The sequence below is a fragment of the Macrobrachium nipponense genome, chromosome 12 (genome assembly GCF_015104395.2).
Source record: "Macrobrachium nipponense isolate FS-2020 chromosome 12, ASM1510439v2, whole genome shotgun sequence".
In the NCBI taxonomy this organism is placed as follows: Eukaryota; Metazoa; Arthropoda; class Malacostraca; order Decapoda; family Palaemonidae; genus Macrobrachium; species Macrobrachium nipponense.
The window spans coordinates 22,346,637-22,368,048 of record NC_087205.1 but is presented as its reverse complement, the minus strand read 5'-3'; the positions used below and the strand labels follow the sequence as shown (position 1 = coordinate 22,368,048).

Here is a 21,412-nt window from a genome sequence, read left to right as displayed (position 1 = left end):
CTGTTTATTCCAGCAAGAAATATAAGATAAAATATCAGGAAGTACTAATATGAACAAATAATTTTAATGGCAATTTTCAACTTTGTTTTGCCACAGTTTCCTGGGCTAATTATGACAATAATCCTTTGATAAATGGTGTACAAGATAGTATTTTTTACCTACATGTATTTGCATAGTTCCCATAAGAGTTTTCCATTGTTTCAGGTACTAGAGTGTGTTAGGCTTGCTCTTGTTAGTCCGTATTTTTTAGTGGATGTTGTGGAAGGAGAAACAGCTGTGAGATCCTCACCAGAGTGCCGGGTGATAGTGGAAGAAGCGAGGATCTACCATCTCCTTCCCGACAGAAGGCACCAATTGATGTCGCCCCGGACCCGGCACAGACGCAACGCAAACACAACTACAGTAGGTTTCAGTTTAGTTTATTAGTTTGTTCCTACACGTTATACAAACCCTTGGTCCTTTACATTAGGAGTTACTTTCAGCGAAGGCTGGAAATTGGCCATTGAACTTTCAAACAAGGTGGTTAGGCAGTTAACTACTGTCTGTTAGTCAGGATTCCTGTCCCAACCGAACGTAAAAGTTCCAATACCCTTTTGGCTGCTGTCGAGTGAGGGCATGTCTCCACCTCTCTGCCAGAGTGCTTTTGAATGTTTTTCACCTTTTCCAGGTAGGATCTTTTCTTGTTTGTGAATACTGACATTATCTGTTTGTGTGTTTGGGATTTTGTAATATGTATACAATGCAAACCCACAAATCCAATAAGCCACAAGTCCTCTTTCTCCCAGTGCATATGCCCAGAAGTGGGAGGAAAGTAATGAGATAATTTCAGCGCTAGGTGGTGGGGGCGTCTATATACCCGAAATGTGACTTGTGTTGAGTGTTGCTCCTGGTCATCCAAGCAATGTGAGAAGTTTGAGGGAAGGAATTGGTATCGGAGGAAGACTGCCAGGGCTTCATCTGAGGGGTAACGCCCCCCCCCAACAAACACCTGTGGTAGCTGACCCTTCGTCATCCTTCCTCCGAGCAAGCGTCCTCGTCTTACTGTTTCTCCTTTTGGGGGCAATCTTACCCTCTGCTTCTTGGTCCAATTCGTCGAGCGAATAACAACAACAGTGACTGCACTTAGGTTTACATCGGTCCCTACAGTGGTGTTTGCCCATCACCCAACTAATGTGACTCCGTCTGTAGCGATGGGCACTCACTCCCGCATGCCTCCAAACTAGCCTTCAGTGCCACCTCCACCTGGGTTCACTGTTGTCACCCCTTGCCACGTTTGTTCCTACTGTATCACAGGGCCCCACCACTCAGGGTCTCCCTCTGCTGGTTGGGGCTCCTGTAGAGCTTCCTCCTCTCGTGGGAGGGGCTCCTGCTGCCGTTCCTGTCACTCCTTGGATGGGGAATCTTGCCACTATCCTGAGGAAACTGGCGAAGAAGAAGCCAAAGAGGAATAGATCTCATGAGCTGTCATCATCTTCCTTGTCGACTTGAGCTTCATCGTCGTCTGTTGCCTCCTCCCCTTCTACTTTTAAGGCTAACCCGCCAAAGAAGATGGTAGTCTCTCCTACCCCTAAGAAGTTTCGCCACAAGACTTCTAAGGTTCTGCCTCCTCACACTGAGGAGACAGTTGGGTCTTCCGTTGGCCCTCCTGTTCCTTCGGGAAGGGGAATCATTACGCTATCCCCAGGGGCTAGCGTAACAGGAGCCACAGTAATGCGAACTACAGTTTGCGCTGTTAGTCCTAGAGGTTCTGCCTCTTAAGTCTAACACTGTGTTGGGCGCTTCTTCAAGAGCTTCCCCGAATGCTCACAAATCATCAGATTCGGCTGCATCCAGAGTTGTGGACTTTAAGTCTTTTCATCATCACAACTCAGGCACAGGAGAGAAGAAAGGGATGAGTGATGCAGGTGTCTTACCCCTTCTTGATGATGCTTCTTTTAGCAATTGCTCAGGTCCCAGGAATAATGTGGTGATCTTGTGAGATTGTACACATGGAGAAACTAGTAGGAGGTCCCCCGTTCAGTCTTCTCATGAGGTTTCAACCTTGAAGAAGACTGGGACGGTACGAGTTCTTGCCAGCTAGGTGCTCGCTCAACTCCACCCAGCTTGCGCTCACGTTCGCGTGATCGCTCCAGCTTGGTGGCGGCAAGTGACACGCTTGTTGGGCAAGAATCGCATAACCCTCTTTGGGAGAGTTTCACTTGGGCAAAAACGCTCTCCTAGATCTGTGTTGCAGCCATCACTACGGGTTGGTGATTGCTTGCAACTCACTTCTGCTAGTTAGGCTAGCAGGGCAGGCAAGAGTATCTGATCCTCCTCACTTGTCAACTTCAACTTCCTAGGGTTATGCCAGGAGGAGCGAGGCAAACAGGAGGAACACTGGGTAGTTGTCTGCTTAGGGTTTGGCTGAGAGGGCCTATGTTCCTGGTTCGATCTTAGGACTGAACAGGTTGTACGCCCAAGTAGTTCAGGAAGGGTCAATAGGGTCTGGCGAGGTTCTCCCTCCTGCAGGGAGAGTGTCTCAGGAGAACGGACCCTGGAAGGACGGGTCCTTTGCCTCAGGATGCTGACACCCCCAAGATACAGGGGTTCCAAACATTCGCAGGTTCTAACTATTCCAGGGGGGGTCTGATACACATCCCCCGCGAATACGGGGCGACCACTGTATATAATATATATATATATATATATATATATAGACATATATATATATATATATATATACAGTAGTACTCGAGATACGAAATTAATCCGTTCCGAGGCGGCCCCTCGTATAATGAGTTTTTCGTATCTTGGAACACATTTTACACCTGTAAAATGGCTAATCCGTTCGAAGCCCTCCAAAAACACCCCATTAAATTTCATAATAAAGCTAAATTGACCTATAAACAATGAAATACTACAACAATTTGGACCATTCAATACCTAAATTAAGAATAAAAATCCAAACCTGCAACGTAAAATGTCGAAGCTTACCCTTTCGAGTGAGGCTATCTCCGAAAAGAGGCGACAGAGGAGGAGGAGGAGGACAAAAACGGCAGATAACGTACGTACGTACGTACACTTAACTTTACGAAAACGCACAAAAAAATTTAAGGAAAAAATAAAAACTATAACAAAATTTACGAAAAAACATTAACAAAAACTGTAACACTTAGCTTACAAAAATCTAAAAATTACGTAATTTTTTTTTTTAAACTTGTTTTTACTTTTACGTGGACTTTTTTTTTTTTTTTTTTTTTTTTTTTTTTTTTTTTTTTTTTTTATACAGAATTTCAACTTCATCACCACTTTCAATGTTCTGTTTTTCATCACTTGGTTCTTCCTTTTTGCTTTCAACTTTTTTATCACCTGGATCTTCCTTTTTGCTTACTCCTGCTAATGCTGAAGGCCCTCTTAAAAAATAACTATCCAAGGAAGATTGCTTCTGCCTGCTTTGACAATGTTCCTGAAACGACTCAGGCAAACGTCATCGAACTGCACAAGCATACGACCTGTGTGAGCCTTTTCGGGGTGTCTTTTTTCTATGAACGATTGCACTTTATGAAAAGCGGCTAAGACCTCCTTAATTTCTGCCGTTGTCATAGGCTCCTCCTCTTCATCGCCGCTGCTGGAGAATCCTCTTGAACGACGTTATGTTGCATGGCCTCCACTCCTTCAGGTCATCCGTCGTAAGCTCCTCTTGGTGCTCCTCGAGAAGGTCGTTGATGTTGTCCTCGTCGACGACCAGCCCCATGGACTTGCCGAGTGCAACGATCTCGTCAAGATCTGGTTGCGAAACAGTTTCGGGATCGTCAACTGTTTCGGACTCAGCAGCACCAGCTTTGCCCACGTCGAATCCCTTGAAGTCTCGGTCGGATACGGCATCAGGCCAGAGTTTCCTCCACGAGGAATTCAAGGTTCGCCTCGAAACCTCCTGCCAAGCTTGGTCGATGAGTCGGATGCATGTGAAGATGTCAAAATGCTCCTTCCAAAATTCACGCAAGGTGAGGTTTGTGGTATCGGTGATGTCGAAACATCTTTTGAAAAGATGTTTCGTGTACAGCTTCTTAAAGTTCGCTATCACTTGCCGGTCCATGGGCTGGAGGAGAAGGGGTGGTGTTGGGGGGGGGGGGGGGGGGGGGGGGGGGGGGGGGGGGGGGGGGGCGGAAGAAAAAAAAAGAATCTTAACGAAGGAATACTCCGCTAGGATATCTTCCTCGAGGCCAGGAGGGTGGGGAGGGGTATTGTCCAACACCAGCAGACATTTCAGGGGGAGGCACTTCTCTTGCAAAAAAACCTCTTCACAGTCGGGCCGAAACAGAGATTTACCCACTCGGTGAACAAAAGCCTCGTTACCCAGGCTTTTGCATTAGCCTCCACATCACTGGACGCTTCTCCTTCAACACTTTGTGGGCCTTGAAGGCTCGAGGAGTCTCGGAGTGATACACCAGTAGGGGCTTCACCTTGCAATCCCTATTGGCGTTCGAACAAAGTGCGAGCGTAAGCCTGTCTTTCATAGGCTTATGCCCGGGTAGCTTCTTCTCTTCCTCCGTGATGTACGTCTGACGAGGCATTTTTTTCCAAAAAAGGCCAGTCTCATCACCGTTGAAAACCTGCTGAGAACTGTAGCCTTCCTTGGTTATCATCTCGTCGAAAGTCTTCTTAAATGCTTCGGCTGCTTTCGTGTCCGAGCTGGCAGCCTCCCCATAACGCACCACCGAATGGATGCCAGTTCGTTTACGGAATTTCTCGAACCAGCATGCGAAGCCTTGAACTCTGGGGTTTGCGTTGAAGTCCCCCTTCCCCCTCCGTCCTCTTCCGCCTGTGCAATCAAATCGCCGAAAATAGCACTGGCCTTGTGAGCGATTGCCGTCTCCGTTACTGTATCACCAGGCGATTTCTTTGTCTTTTATCTCCCAGATGAGGAGCAGCCGTTCCATCTCATCGTGCACATGGCTCCTCTTGCTGGACAAAAATAGTGATGCCCTTCGATGGTGTAGTTGCTTTGATGGCATCCTTCTGTTTAAGGATGGTGCCTATTGTTGACGGATTACGGCCGTATTCCTTTGCGATCACACTCAATCGCATACAGCTTCGTACTTCTTTATGATCTCCATCTTTTGTCTCCAGAGACAGCATGCGCTTCTTTCCGTGAATTTCAACTTTCTTGGGACCCATGACTATGTTAATTTACGTAAAGTTACACAAATAGGTAATAATACAGTCTTCGCACAACACGATAATATGTACTGCAACGAAATCACTAACGAATTACTGTACTAAACGAAATCTTGTTGGAGCGAACGAATGCCGAATGCGTACGGTAAAGTTTCGGGTGCGAAGTGGCCAAGCTAAAGCACGGCAACACGTTGTACGTATGTATAGAAGATGCATGATGGGAGGGATGCTGTCCAATTAGAGAGAAGAATCTCATGGCTTGGCTAGCATCAGGAACCAATGGGAGAGCAGGAGGATGGTGGCGAGTCTACGATAACTAAGATGGCGGCATGCGGCGCGAGTTCAAAATTGTTATGGGGCGAATCTCGGACTTTCAGAAACCTTTCGTATCTTGAAAACTTTTCGTATGTAGAGCAGTAAAATTTTTCGTCTTTGCTTTCGTAACTTGGATTTTCGTAAGTTGAGCCTTTCGTATCTCGAGGTACTACTGTATATAAGTATATATATATATATATATATATATATATATATATCTATATATATATATATAATAATATATATATATATATATATATATATAATATATATACACTATAATGATTATAATAACTTTAGCACATGATCATGAAATTTACAAAAATTTCATGATAATAAGTTGTATATGCCTCCCCCTTTTTTTTCAAAAAGTATTGTTTACTGGATGAATCGTCTGTTGACCGCGTGTGTATCCTCCAAGGTGTGGCTGCCCTCAGGAGTTTCCTTGTTTATGTAGAGTGAAATCGACCTTATTGACAATCTTGTAGTGTCAGTTTGGATATTAAGCCTACCTTAACTATGTTATTCCTCTGTAAGATCAGTTGTGCCTGAGTAAAGGGTCGAACTAGACCGAAAGTGCTTGGCTATCTCGCTTTTCACTTTTTTTCCTTCGTGGCAAAAACCTTTTTCTGGGTTCGACCTGTGTCTGCCTGTGAAAAGTTCCTGTAGCTCACTTTTCTAAGTATAAATAGATTCTAAATATACCAGAGATAAAAGCTAGCATGGTATGCTGAGGTTACTACCCTCGCACGAGCACCCAGAGGGTATCGGGTATAAAGTACAAGGCGAGTGGAAGCCACTACTCACAGGTCTTCTGCCAATTAGAGGATTCCTTTTCAAAATTCCTCCCACGGCAAGAGCCGTCACATTAGACTTCGTATGTTTGCACGCGTCTTCAGTTGCTCCCTTGGTGCCTTAAATTGCCGAAGCTACGTCTTCCATGGAACTCTCTGCTTCTTCAATCCAACTTAAGTATTCCAAATTGTGTTTCCGTAATTCATATGGTTACGATGCATTCCATTTTTAGCCTTCAGTCCCTTAAAAAACGTAGTGGAGTGCCGCTAGTTTATTTGCCATTTGGGTGTATCATCATTATTATTGGTTATTTCCTTTATTTTTATTCTTATTTTTATGTTAATTTTATATTTCATATCATATATGTGCCTTGTAGGGCTACTAGCTAGCCTATCGTATTTATCATCGTAGAGGAGGGAGTCCTCTCTCTCTCTCTCTCTCTGCCGATACAAGACATGCATACGTTATTGTTTTAATGTGAACCAGATAGGTTTTTGATTTATGCACGTTCATGATTTTATATCACTGAAGAGGTGGGATGGGTTGCTTTCCTTCCCTAGCTTTACCGACCAGGCCTAGATTAGGTTTTGGAAGGTGGGCTAGGTGCCCCAACCCCTATACCCTTACCTCTCCCCCCGTCCGCGCTACGGTGCTAACGGGGAGGATATCAAGGATAGAGAGTGTATCTCTTAGTCATACTGTTGGATCTATCCTCCCTACCCGACCAGATCGAAAATTTCGAGTATGGAGAGTTTGGTTGAGTGCCTACTGTCCACGCCATGACGTCCTTGGAGGTTTATCTGACCTACCTGACCGGATCCATAGTGATCTCGGAGAGTTAGGCTAGATCCATGCTGGGTATTTTCCTTACACCTTATGTTCCTCTTGCAGCTCTTCCATGATACCTCATTATGGTATTGTATATTATATTGTTTATTGTATATTATATTGTTTATGCACATTTATGATTTTTTTTAGTATTCCATACAGTCATCAGTGACGTATTTCATATTACGTGCTTAATTATTAACCGACCAAGTTAGGATTGGTTCGGAGGAAGGCCTAACGCGCTCATGACGTCCTCTGGGGTTTTAAAGAAAGGTTGATTATTTTATATTCTAGCCTCTGCCCCCCCCCCTCCCCCCCCCCCCCCCCCCCCGGGCTGCTCAAGAGCGTGTTCATGCCTATCTCTGCGTAATTTTAGCATATTGTACATGTGAAATTGTTAGGCTACTAGTAGCCTATCACATTTATCACGGGAGAGGAGAGAGTCCTCTCTCTCTCTCTCCCGGTGTGAGACATGCATGAGTTATTGTTTAATACGAACCAAATAGATGTTGAATTATACACATTGATTTCATATCACTGAGAGGTTGGAAGAGTTGCTTCCGTCCCTGGCTTAACCGACCAAGACTAAGTTAGGCTTGGAAGGTAGGCTAAGTCCTACCCCTGTACCCTTTATGCCTCTCCCCCTGCTGGCACTACGGTGCTAGAGGGGAGGATATCAAGGATAGAGAGCCTCTCTCTTATCACATTGTTGGACCTATCCTCCCTGCCGATCTAGATAGAAAAATTCGAATTTAGTAGGTTTGGTCAAGGACCACTGTCCACATCATGATGTCTTGGAGGAGATTTGGCCTACCTGTCTGGTTCTGTAGTGATCTGGGTATTCTCCTTTCGCCTCATTATTAACTGTATATATTATTCTTGTATATTGTCTATTGTATTGCTGTACATTAAGTGGTCTGGTTTGTGCATTGTCTTGGCCTAGCCTCCTTTAGTACAACCTTTAGTAGTAGGCCATTTCCTCCTGGTTGAGAGCAATCATCGATCGGTCGCTGTACCAATCATGACGGGCCATAGGCCCAGTTGGCCTACTACCCCTAGAGTAGTAGGCTACACAGCTTTCAATAGGTGTCCATCTCTGATCGGGTTGGTGGCCAGACGATCACGACCAACCACCCACCACCTCCCCCCTCCACATTCCTAGCTCGGCTCTGCTTGAGTTTTTTCACTTAAGGGGGAAGAGAGGAGTGGGAGCAGTGGGGTTATTGGTATTTTATATAATCCCTTATGTCTCCGAGTGGATACCCCCGCTGGCCTTACAGCGGTCTAGTACCGCACCAGCCGCCGGACATCACTCCAGATTATGCATTTATACAGCTCCGCCGCTCGATGGTCTCTCTCTCAAGTTGTTCGTTCCCGGCTACGGGTTCGGGGTAGGATCTACGTTCCCCCCAATAGAGGCGGGCAGGTTCAGATAGAGGAATTACCTTCCCCTGATCCGCCGCTTCAGCCCGTTCCGCAGGCATTACTTATGACAATGAGAGATGAGACTTTGGGTAGGCTAAGCTTTGGGAACTACACTGTAGATATCTCTGGACCTTTAAGGTGCCGACGGAGTGTGACTCATCCTCACATCCGCTGCCAGAGTGTTGCACTAAGTTGCTGTAGCTCAGTTTCCATTCTTGTGTCGTTCCCCACTCCGGTGGGAACGGTAGATGGGTCAGGTATTCGACTACGATAATGCGTAGCCTTCTGATTCTGCCGACCGTAATAGAGATGAAGTCCTTCCTCTTCTCCGGTCCGGCGGATCTCAGATCCCACATACTAGACATACATCTACCTTCCAAAGATGGAATTGGGAGCAGGCAAATACACCCAAAGAATTTCTTTATTCATTGCTCTCGTCGGAGTTAACTCCGGCCCTACGGCTCTGACCACGACAGTTCGGGGTACATCTAACATGCCGCCATTTGAGAATAACAACCCGTGGTGACAAGCATTACATGCCCCATTTTCAGATGGGAAGTTGACGATCGAAGGGTGCTGAACCCGCCCAGTGGAGGACTTTGAGTTCTCCACAGGGGGGTCTCCAATTCCCATTCCCCGGACTCGTCAGGCTAGCGGAACATGCGCTAGTCAGAGTATTTAAAGGTCCCAAAGGAGACAGTGATCTTCCCTAGGGACCAAGATCAAGCGGTATGGGTTGGCACCCTTTCTGAATGGGGATGCGTTAACACCAAACTGACACCCCATAAAGGTAGCTTCACTATGTTTGTGACCCCAGAAGGAGTTCCGTCACCCTGTACAACCAAAGTGGCGGAACTAACCATGCAACCTGCGGCGGAGGATAAACCCTTACCAGCTCTAAAGGAGATAGAGGCTACCTCTCTACACTTTCCCGTAGATGTAGAGTTCTGGGAGGACCCTCCGGCTACGTTTACGGCAGGTAAACTCGACCCGGATTGCACCCGTACCCTGTTGGCAGAGAAGCTACCTAGAATTCCAGACCACTTGGTCAAAGAGGAATTCAAGGCAAGAACCAGATTAGGAAGGTCGATCAACTCGGTCACTGCGGCGGAGTTGGTCGCGTCATCCTACACTGAAGAACAGTTGTTCCGGGTCCTCACGAAAGCCCTGTTACAGACTATCCAAACGGACCTGTACGATTTCATTATGGCGATACGAGTCTGCAGAAAGTACGTCCTGGCGAGTGCCTCTATAAGGCACGAGCCTAACAGACTCATAAAATTCCTCAATATGGGGAGAAAATCTGTTCCCGAAAGATGAAGTTAACAACGTCTTTCATGAGGCAGCCAGAGCTAACCAGAGTCTTCGGGTCCGTTGGGGACTTCCTTTCAAAAGGAAGTTTGATGGCCCAGGACCCCAATCCAGACCTAGGAATAGGCCAAGGAAGTTCCATCCCTACCGGACCTCTCATCCTCAGGCAATAGTGCAAGCGGTCTGGTCTCTCAGGTCGGTAAGCCTTCGACATCTAAGGCTCAACCGCAGCAGCAGCTTGTTCTGGTACAAACCATGCTGGCTCAGCAGTCTTCAGCCTCAACAGCCATAGTAACCTCCCCCAGCCTTCAACCCCTCCTATGAGTCGCGAGGCACATTGCGCGGCTACAATAGGCATGCCGGAAGTAGCAGAGCCAGAGGTGGCGCCTGGCTACGTGGCGGAGCAAGAGGTAGAGGCTTCGGAGGAGCAGAAGAAGAAGCAGACCTGCAGCCAACCAGTGAGAGCCCGCAGGTGGGAGGGAGATTATATCTCTTCCGGGACCATTGGACCTTCAGTCCATGGGCCCACAGTATAGTCTCAAAAGGTCTGGGGTGGAAATGGGAGAAAGGGCCCCCTCTGCCAATCAAGTTTTATCAGATGCCAACGGCGGACCTTATAGACTATACCAAAGATCTCCTGCAGAAGAAGGCTATAAAGAGAGTAAAACGACTAAAGTTTCAAGGACGTCTGTTCAGTGTCCCAAAGAAGGACTCGAACAAAAGAAGAGTGATTCTGGATTTGTCCCGTCTCAACTCATACATTCATTGCGACAAGTTCCGCATGCTGACCATCTCGCAGGTGCGGTCCTTACTTCCCCGTGGGGCCGTCACCACCTCTATAGATCTTACAGACGCTTACTATAATGTTCCAATAGCAAGGAACTTCTCTCCGTACCTAGGCTTCAAGCTAGGAAAGCAGGCTTACTCATTCAGAGTCATGCCGTTCGGGCTCAACATCGCGCCCAGGATATTCACCAAACTAGGAGAGACGATAGTTCAAGATCTGAGAACTCAAGGGGTTATGTTAGTAGCCTATCTAGACGACGGGCTCATTTGGGCAGCCAGCGTCGACGAGTGCCGCAAATCAACAGCCAAGGTGATAAAATTCTTGGAATTTCTAGGCTTCCAGATAAACAAGGAAAAATCTCGGCTCGTTCTGGCTTCCCGCTTCCAATGGCTGGGGATCCAATGGGACCTAATTAAACACAAGCTATCTCTTCCACCCAAGAAGGTCAAGGAGATAGCAACGGGTACGAAACAGTTCCTCAAGAGCAAAAAGGCGTCTTGGCATACCCAAGAGAGAATCCTAGGTTCGCTACAGTTTACATCAGTAACAGACATCCTATTAAAAGCCAGATTAAAGGATATCAATCGAGTCTGGAGGAAGAGAGCCTACATCAATCTCAGGGACAAGATCTCAATAATTCCACCTATTCTAACAAAAAGGCTCTGTTCATGGACGAAACGCCAGAATCTGGCCAAGTCAGTACCACTGCAATTCCCTCCGCCGTCTCTAGCCATCCACACGGACGCATCACTGAGCGGCTGGGAAGGATATTCACAATACAAGAAAGTACAGGGAACATGGTCAGATATGTTCCGCCAGTTCCGCATCAACATTCTAGAAGCTATTGCAGTTTTCCTGACCTTAAAACGACTGACTCCGGCCAGAAACAGTCATGTGAGGGCTAGTCTCGGACAGTTTAGAGGTGGTACATTGCATAAACAGAGGAGGCTCCAGGTCAAGCAAACTAAATCACCTATTAATTGCAATATTTTTGTTGGTGGCGAAAAATCATTGGCACCTGTCAGCAACTCACCTGGCAGGAGTAAAGAATGTTATCGCAGACGCACTTTCCAGGACAACTCCGCTGGAATCGGAGTGGTCCCTGGACAGGAAGTCATTCCGGTGGATTTGCAACCAAATCCCGGATCTTCAAGTAGACCTATTCGCCACAAAATCCAACCACAAACTACCATGTTACGTGGCACCCAACCTGGACCCTCTAGCTTACGCCACAGATGCGATGTCCATAGATTGGAACAATTGGCAGAAGATTTACCTATTTCCACCGGTGAATCTTATGATGAAGGTCCTGCACAAGCTAAGATCTTTCACAAGACAAGTAGCATTAGTGGCACCCTACTGACCAAATAGCAACTGGTTTCCGCTCCTTCTAGAACTGAAGCTCTGGCCCAAACGGATCCCTCGTCCAGAACTGACACAGGTAGTACAAACTCAGACTGTGTCAGCTTCCTCAAGAATTCTGAGTGCCCTAACTTTATGGACTTCATGAAGTTTGCAGCCCAAAAGGACACTAGTATTGATCCACTAAACATCTTATTCATAGAATCAGATAAAAGAGAATCAACGCTCAGGCAATATGATTCAGCAGTAAAGAAGTTGGCCTTTTTTCTAAAAGACTCAGCTGCTCATAAGATGACCATGAATCTGGCAATTTTGTTCTTTAGAACTCTATTTGAGAAAGGCCTAGCCGCTAGTACCATTATGACAATCAAATCGGCCTTAAGGAAGATTTTTCAGGTTGCCTTTAATATTAACTTGTCAGATTCATACTTCTCTTCGATTCCACGAGCATGTGCCCGTCTGAGACCAATAGACCGCCCTCATACAGTCTCTTGGTTTTTGAATGATATACTTAAATTAGCCTCAGACATTAATAATGAGTCATGCTCTAATATAACCCTGCTTAGAAAGACGTTATTCTTAATGGCCATGGCCTCAGGTGCCAGAATATCTGAACTCTCGGCTCTCTCTAGAAATCCGGACCATATTGAATTCCTCCCGTTGGGTGAAGTATTACTATCCCCAGATCGGAGGTTCGTGGCTAAGAACGAGGACCCACAAAACAGATGGGCTCCATGGAAATCATTCCTCTTGACACAGGACACATCATTGTGTCCTGTCGTTACCCTTAAATCCTTCTTAGCCAGGACTTCCGAAAAATCTTCAGGCCCCCTTTTCTTTAGAGAGAAAGGTGATACAATTTCTCTTAAAGGTATTAGACAACAAATACTCTACTTTATTAAACAGGCCAACCCGGATTCAGTCCCACACGTCCATGATACCTGAGCAGTGGCTACCTCCATTAACTACTTTCACAACATGAATTTCGAAGACCTGAAGAAATATATGGGTTGGAAATCTCCAGCAGTATTTAAACGCCACTATCTCAAAAACTTAAAGGCCCTTAAATTCCCAACAGTTGCTGCAGAGCATAGTCTCCCCTGAATGAATGAATCTTATCAAATCAAATCCTTCCCTTAGCCTTTGGTCTTTCATTTCTTTTACCCTTAATAATCTCTCCTTCCTACCTGCCTTGCTCATATTCCCTGCCAAACCTCTCTCCTCCGGGTCGGGATGGTTCGTTTGCCATCCTGCCACCGGAACGTGTATATAGTGTTGAGACTATATTGGTTTTACAGACCTGTCTGTACATACCCTTGTATATTGCTTCAGATACCATGCTTTTAGATTGTCTTATTATATTATCTTATTATTACTAGTTCTAAGCCATAGTTTAAGTTCTAGTGTAATTAGTAAATAAGTAAATTTCTTGCCTTATTACAGTGCATTAAAAATTTATTCTTTAAATGAACCTTAGGTTTCATTATTCCCTTTTATATACTTGTTTGGTATCTGTTAAGCTTGGATGGGAATTCTCTGATACCTTTTCACCGGCAGACACAGGTCGAACCCAGAAAAGGGATTTTGACGAAGGAAAAATCTATTTCTGGGGGAAGACCTGTGCCGCCCAGTGAACCTATCCCTTCTTCATCTGGATGTCTATTCCAGGAATGCAGATGGAGCGCGGGTCGAGTAGTAGTAGCAAGAGCAAGGGCATTACAAATCCCATCTGACGTGAGTGGCCGGCCTTAGGCCTAGTCCTGAAGCTGAGAGACATAGATATTTCTTCATGAGAAATATCTCTGCTTATGAGGAGCTTTGAGAGGTCTTGCCCACCCTGGGATCTCAAGCCTCCTGAGTGGGATGTGACTCTCGTATTAATGAGCCTGATTTGTCTGCCATATGAGCCTTTACGAGAGTCACCAGACAGGGATGTGACACTCGTGACCATCTTTCTGCTTATCCTGGCAGCAGCAAAGAGAAGTGGAGAACTTCATGGTCTACCCTTCAATGTTAAACACTCGAGAGGATGGGGATGGGTTACACTATTTTGTCCTGGACTTCATAGCTAAAACTTAGAACCCATCGTCCCTGACACTAGGTTCAGGTTCTTTATAATCCCCTTCCTAGAGGAATTTTGTGTTAATGATTCAGACGAGTTGCTGGTTTGTCCCGTTAAGAGTGCTACAGCGCTATCTGAAGACGACTCGACATCTCCGGCCTGAGTGTCAATGACTCTTCGTTAGCACCTGGGTTACCAAGAAAGTGTCCAAGAACACTATTACTTTCTGGCTTCGTGAAGCAATCAGGGAAGCATACTCTGCCAAAGGCAGGAACGACACCAGTACCTTTCGTCCGAGAGCTCACGAAGTCAGAGGTATTGGTCCTTCCCTCGCATTATGCAAGAACCTGTCGGTTCCTTGGGCACTGAAAGCGGAGGTGTGGTCTAATCAGACCACTTTTACCTCTTTCTACCTTTGGGATATAGCCCACAAGTCCTTAGACACTTTTTCCTTGGGACCCGTGGGGGCTGCTCAACAAGTTGTGTTGCTTACCCAGCTCATTTAACAGGACAAGGTCGCATCTCGCCTTTGTTGCACAGTATGAATATGGGTCTGAATGCAAGAATGACTGACTCCCCTTTTCCTTCCTTCATTCTACTTTCTTCCTTTGGGCAGAGAGTTACGTCCGTCACATGCTGGAACTGGCAGCTGATGTAAGTAAGACTATTTTCTCTGAGTAGATTATAGAAACATATTCTCTCCTTTCCCTAGCAAGGAGGGAAAGGAGGCCTTGACATAAGACAAACCCAATACTTGTAGTATTTGCCTTATCTCAGACATCAAAGGTTTTTGTTGCTTTTTCATATAAGGTTATGTGCATGTCCCTTGTATGAAATGGTTCAAAAGTCTGACCATTCATCAAGCAGTTCCTATACTCTGATCAATTGATCAGGAAGGGAACTTAGATGAGGCGAACACTAGTCTGTTCAAAGACGCTCACTCAGATTCCTCCAGCCAATTAGTGAGTCTTCCTAATGTAAAGGACTGAGGGAGGGTTTGTATAACTTGTAGGAACAAATTACAGTTTTTTAAAGTAAATTGTATTTTTCCCAACGATACAAACTTGAGGTCCTTCACATGTAGACCCACCTCATGCCACCCCTCAATCTGATTCCTTGGCTTAAAGCAAATTGGAATGTCTGTCCGGTTGGGATGGTACTCCCGATTACTGGACAGTAGTTAACTTCTCAATCACCTTGTTTGAAAGTTCAGCGGCTGATTTTCAGCTTTCACTGAAAGTAATTCCTAATGTAAAGGACCTCAGGTTTTTATAGTTAGGAAATATACACATTTGTTCATGAAACTTACCTGTCAGATATATATATAGCTGTATTCTCTGAAGTCCGACAGAATTTCTAAAACTTACGACACACGTAGTGGGAGTTGGGTGGTAGTACCCATTCCCGCCGCTGGGAGGCGGGTATCAGGAACCATTCCCATTTTCTATCAGATTTCTTCTGTCGCCGGTGTCGTAAACATCTGTTTACACACCTCCGTCTCAGGATTTTGGAAAACTTTTCATTGCTTGAGTATCCTCTTGACTTTTTGGTTTTTTGATTGGATCGATAGCTTGGCATACGTGACTTGGACTGTTTTGAATTTGGCTTAGATTTTTTCCTTAAATATGTCTGGATGTAGTTCGGCTAGCGCCAGGGTGTGTTCGAATGTGGAATGCAAGGTTAGCTACCTAAAGCCTTGGTTGATCCTCACACATTGTGTAAAGGGTGTAGGGGGGCAAAAGTGTAAATATGATTTGCGCTGTAATGAGTGTGAAAGCTTGGATGATTTACAATGGAAGACGTATGAATCCTACGTAAATAAGTTAGAACGTGATAGGATCAGGAGGTCTTCCTCCAGGAGTAAGTCGGGTAGCAGACAGGGTCATTAATGTATCCCTTCTAACCCTCCTTTAGATTTTGTGTCTCCTACAACCCCGTAGTGTTGCCTTCGGGCCCTCAAGTGGTGTCTGCGGAGGGTAATGCCCTTTCGCTTATCCTGGATTCATTGAAGACGCTTGAATCTATAAAAGTGCTTGCCCTTGAAAAACAGGCAAAATAAGTGCAGTGATAGTGCCCCTAGTGAAGTGGAGGGGGCATCAGATCGGCCTATAGCGCCTCTAGGCTGGGACCTCTGCCGGACTCCCAGGACTCAGGAGAGGGCATGTCGAAGGCCGAAGGAGGGTTACAGGGAACCCCCACCGATCTGACGTCCCTTCAGCAGTTCCTGTGGACGCTTCTTCAGGCTGCTAAGGAGCGTGCTCGTGCACGGTATCCTGAAGGATTGTTTCTCGTCTTACCGACGCGTCCTCCCCGCGCAAGGGGTGGGAATCTCTTCGGATTCGCGACCTTTGAAGAGGACTCTTCAAGAGCTTGACGCTTCACGTCATGCTTTGTCTGAGTGGCATTCTTCTCCGGAAAGCGTAGCTTTCCGCCCCAGAAGAAGTCTAGGACGTCATCCGACGATGACGCCCGCGAGCGCCCCAGTCGCTCTAGAGCCAAGGCTGTTCCTGGGAGAAGGAAGAAGGCATCCCCTCGCCCCTCTCCTTCTCACAAGCGCAGCTCGTCTCCGCGTAAGGAGACATCTCAGACGGAGATCATCATTGCTATGCAACGGCAACTGGACGCTTTACTGAGCAGAAGGAGACGGTTCCTCGTCGCAGGAAAGACGATAGACTTCCTATCAAGAGAACTAGGCAGTCTTCTCCAACGGCTCCTCTTTCGTCCCCATCTTCTGATATTTCGCCCTCTAGACTTCGTTTTGCTCCCCAGGGTTCGTCTAGAGGTGACGTTAGACGCCAGGTTTAGAGAGAGATCTCTGCATGCTCCTCTCTCTTCCCGTAGAGAGGACGCTCGGCGTTCCGACTTCGACGCTTCTGCTGACGACGAGTTTGTAGCTGTCGGACGGACTTCTATGCGTTCTGCCCCTCTTCGACATGACAGTGTTGACGCTCAACGATACGCTAGTCGGGCAGTTGATCAAGTTTCTTCACGGACGTTCGTAAGGACGCTTCGCGGGACGTTAGAAGAGTCTCTATGATGGACGCTCCTTTGGACGCTTCGCTGGACGCTCGGTCGGACGCTGATTTGGACGCTGATTTGGACGCTCGAGAGAACGCTAGGTTGGACGCTCAGATGGACGCTCGTAGACGTTCTAGTAAGAGCTCTGTGGACGCGAATGTGGAAGTTCGCTGTCACTCGGATGTTGTTCCCGAGGCTTTGGCTGACGCTTCTCGTCTTATTTCTTCTTCACGTTCGCCTCTAAAGGTGATTCCTGATCCTGTGACTGTTAAGGATCCGTTACCCTCTTCTCTCTTCATCGTCGGATAGGAGACTTTTGGAGCTAAAGGACTTTTGCCTCTTCCTTCGGATTTGCACTTGGTATGGAAGAACAGGAGGAACTTAGCGTTTTCTCTGAGGAATGTTTATGAAGAACAAAAACCTGCTATGTCCTCTTCGTCAGATTACCAAGTTTTTTGGCATGACTACTTTCGTGATTCGTTTGGCGATACTTCCAGCCTGCTGCTCCTCCTTCTCCTCCTTCTCAGTTTTCGTCGTCGAAGACAAGAGACTCCAGGTTTTCGTGAAGATGAAGACGTCGTTATCTACTAGAAGAAAGCTTTCCGGAAGGTTAAAACGCCTGATGGAGTCTAGGAAAGCAAGGAAGGACTACTTCTTCCTGCCTCCGTCTAGACTTAGCGGTAAGGCAGGGATGTGTATGAGACAGGCGAGGAATTAGGATTGAAGGTTCCTACGTCTGCTCAAGGTGATTTCGCCAGCGTGGTTGATGCCCTCAAGGAGGGCCCTTTTAGCCTCGGCTAAAAGTATCATGGACGACTTCCGAACTGTACCATCTTTTGAAGGGACTGTTTAGGTCCTTAGAGGTCTTCAACTTCTTAGACTGGTGTCTTGGAGCTTTAGACAATCAGTCTGTAAAGCCAGACTCGATCAGCTTTGGGAGCTGTCCAGTGTATTGTCCATGCATGGACAAGGCCGTCAGGGATGGCTCAGGAGTTAGCCTCTCATTTTTCAGGGCAGGGGTGCTTAAGAAAAAAGGTCGCTTTATTGCAACTTTGCGGCTAAGTCTGTCTCTCCCGCACAGAGGACAGAACTTTTGTATGTCCCCTTCTCGAGTCATCTCTTCCCCCAAGCTATGGTGAAGATCTGGCAGTTAGTCTGCAAGAGAAAGCCACACAAGACCTGTTTGGCTCAGTCTTCGACGACTCCGGCTGGCCCTTCCAACGTCTTCAGAGCCCAAAACCCGTTTAGGAAAAGCAGAAGCCCTTTCGTGGATGGACTTAAGCCCTAGATCGTCTCCTCGAGAAGAAGCTCCTAGAGGTAGAGCCCCCTTCCAAGTCTAGGGGCAAGAAGTGAGAGATCGTGCCTTCAGCCACCGGTAGGAGCCAGGCTGCAGTTGTTTGCAGAAGCCTGGAGAAAGAGAGGCAGACACCTGGTCTCTCGACGTCATAGAGAAGGGTACAAGATCCCTTTCTTAAAAGCCGCCCCCGTTGACTTCCCACTCCCAGGGACTTGTCCCCATCGTATCCTCAAAACAAAGCGAAGATCTTTTCGACCTGCTCGAGCAGATGCTCGAAACGAGCAGTGGAAAACAGGTTTTTTTAGACCTGGCAACTCCAGGAGTTTTACAACAGATTGTTTCTTGTACGAAACAATCGGGAGGGTGGCGGGGCCTGTCTTGGATGTAAGTCCGTCTTAAACCTAAATCTATAAGAAAAGAAGAGGTTTCAAAGAATGAGACACCCTCAGTCAGTTCTGGGGGCCTTAAGACCTGGAGATTGATGGTATCACTCGACCTCCAGGACGCCTACTTTCACGTCCCGATACATCCCCAATCGATGAAGTACCTTCGGTTCGTACTGAAAGGGAAGGTCTTTCAATTCAGGCTCTTTGTTTCGGACTGAGTACGGCCCCTTTTATCTTCACCATCTTAATGAAGAACGTGGCGAGGTGGCTCCATTTTCCAACATCAGATCAATCGCTCTATCTGGACGATGGGCTCATACGAGCCCTCCTCGCAGCCCCCCCGGTGCCTGAAGGACTTGCAAACGACTCTGTCTTTAGCTGGCGTCCCTGGGACTTCTGGTGAACTTCGAAAAGTCACATCTGACCCCAAACACAGTCCATCGTGTATCTGGGGATTCAGATGGATTCAGTGGCTTTTTCGGGCTTTTCCGTCCCAGGAACGTCAGCAACAAGGCATAGAAAAAGTGTCAGCCTTTCTAGGGAAGATTCATGCTCGGTGAGGGAATGGATGAGTCTGCTGGGGACCATAATTCCTCGCTGGAGAAGTTTTTGTTTCCCTGGGGAGGCTACTTTCTTTCTGTCGGACAGCTGGGACAGAAAAGGGAACAACTTTCGACCAATGAAGTTAAGCATCTCGGAATAGGTGAATTGAACCATCTAAGATGGGGGGCTCGATCCGTGAAAGCTGTAGAGGGCATATCCCTCAAGCTTCAGACCCCGACCTAGTTTGTTTTTTCTCCGACGCGTCATCGCACGGTGGGGAGCAACTCTAGGTGGGAACGGAATGTCCAGGTACCTGGAGAGGGGAACAGGTAACCTGGCATATCAACTTCAAAGACTGGCAGCGTTCAATTAGCGCTCCAGTTCTTCCAGAAACAAAAAAGTCTCCCGGCGTGTAGTTTCAAGTCAACTCGGACAACACCACAGCCTGGGCATACTTGAAGAAGCAAGGAGGAACACACTCTCGCTCCCTGTTTCGCTCTAGCGAAAGAGATTCTACTTTGGGCAAAGGAGAGAGAAGTCACAATATTGACAAAGTTCATTGCCGGAGTTGAGAACGTCCGGGCAGATCTCCTCAGTCGACAAGGCCAGTTATTGCCCCGACAGAGTGGACCCTCAATCAAGACGTATGCCAGGAGCTGTGGGGTGGGTGTTGGGGATGCACCCCTTAGTGGACATCTTTTGCAACGTCAAGGACGGCGAGACTTCCTCTGTATTGCTCCCCGGTTCTCGATCCGGGAGCAGTAGCAGTAGAACGCCCTTCTATGGGATTGGGACGGCCTGGATCTCTACGCTTTTCCCCCCCCCAACTTATTCAAAGGCCTGGGGGAGGTGATGAGAAAATTCGCAGCATCGGAGGGGACGAGGTTGACTTTAATCGCCCCCTTTGGCCCGCAGCGATCTGGTTTCACAGGAGGTGATGTTCTACCTAGTGGATTATCCGAGATCGCTTCCGTTAAGGAGAGATCTACTCAAACAACCCCACTTCGAGAGGGTAACCACAAAAACCTCTCCGCTCTGAGTCTGACTGCGTTCAGACTATCCAAAAGTTGGCCCAGAGCAAGAGGTTTTTCGAAATCAGGTGGCTAAGCTATCGCCACCGCGGGGAGACCATCATCAATCGCGGTTTACCAATCGAAGTGGGCAGCCTTTAGAAGTTGGTGTAAGAGAAAAGGAGTTTCCTCTACCACTACCTCTGTGAGCCAGATCGGCCGACTTCTTGCTTTATCTAAACAAGATCTGAAGTTTGGCAGTGTCAACTATTAAAGGCTACAGAAGCGTCTTATCTGTAGTTTTTTTTCGCCATAGAGGTCTTGACCTCGCTAATAACAAGGATCTCCATGATCTATTGAGATCTTTCGAGACGACCACCAGGACCGCTACCGAAGTTACTTTCTTGTGGAACCTGGATGTGGTCCCTCCAAATATTTAATGTCAAATCGCTTTGAACCTCTTTCCTCTTCGTCTCTACGAGATTTTGACGAAGAAACTGTTCCTAACTGCTCTGGCGACGGCGAAGAGAGTTAGCGAAATACAGCTATCAGCAAACACGTCGGCTTCAAAGGGCATAATGCGGTGCTCTTTGGGTATGTCGTTTCTGGCCAAAACGAAAACCCTTCCCAATCCGTGGCCTAAAACGTTCGAGATCAAGGGTATGGCAAGAGATCATTGTCAAGAGCCAGAAAGAGTCCTGTGTCCTGTTAGGGCGCTTAGAGAGTATATTTGTAGAAACGAAGGATTGTCGAGGTTCTGCGGAGAACTTATGGTGTTCGGTCAAGAGACCAAACATCCCCATGTCCAAGAATGCACTGGCATTCTTTTTAAGAAAACACCATTAAAGAGGGCGCACTCTTCTTGCAAAAGACAGCGACTTTAAGCTGCTAAAAGTTAATGCGCACGAAGTAAGGGCTATTTCGACCTCAATAGCCTTTCAGAAAAAACATGGCTCTTAAAGACATTTTAAGTGCTACTTTTTGGAGGAGTAACTCAGTGCTCGCCTCGCACTACCTACTGGGAGGTGAGAACGACCTATGAAACTGGTTACTCTCTTGGGCCATACATTCGCCGCAGACATATTTGGGGGCAGGAGTAGCACTCATCCTTTTCCC

The 21,412-nt window shown here is 46.9% G+C and overlaps 1 protein-coding gene across 1 annotated transcript in view; it reads left to right on the top strand.

Moving 5' to 3' along the window:
- LOC135224411 (kelch-like protein diablo) overlaps positions 1–21,412 on the top strand; it is a 163,299-nt gene that overhangs the window by 53,490 nt on the left and 88,397 nt on the right. The window contains 1 exon segment of the mRNA XM_064263381.1: positions 205–402. Coding sequence (XP_064119451.1) covers positions 205–402 — 198 coding nt within the window.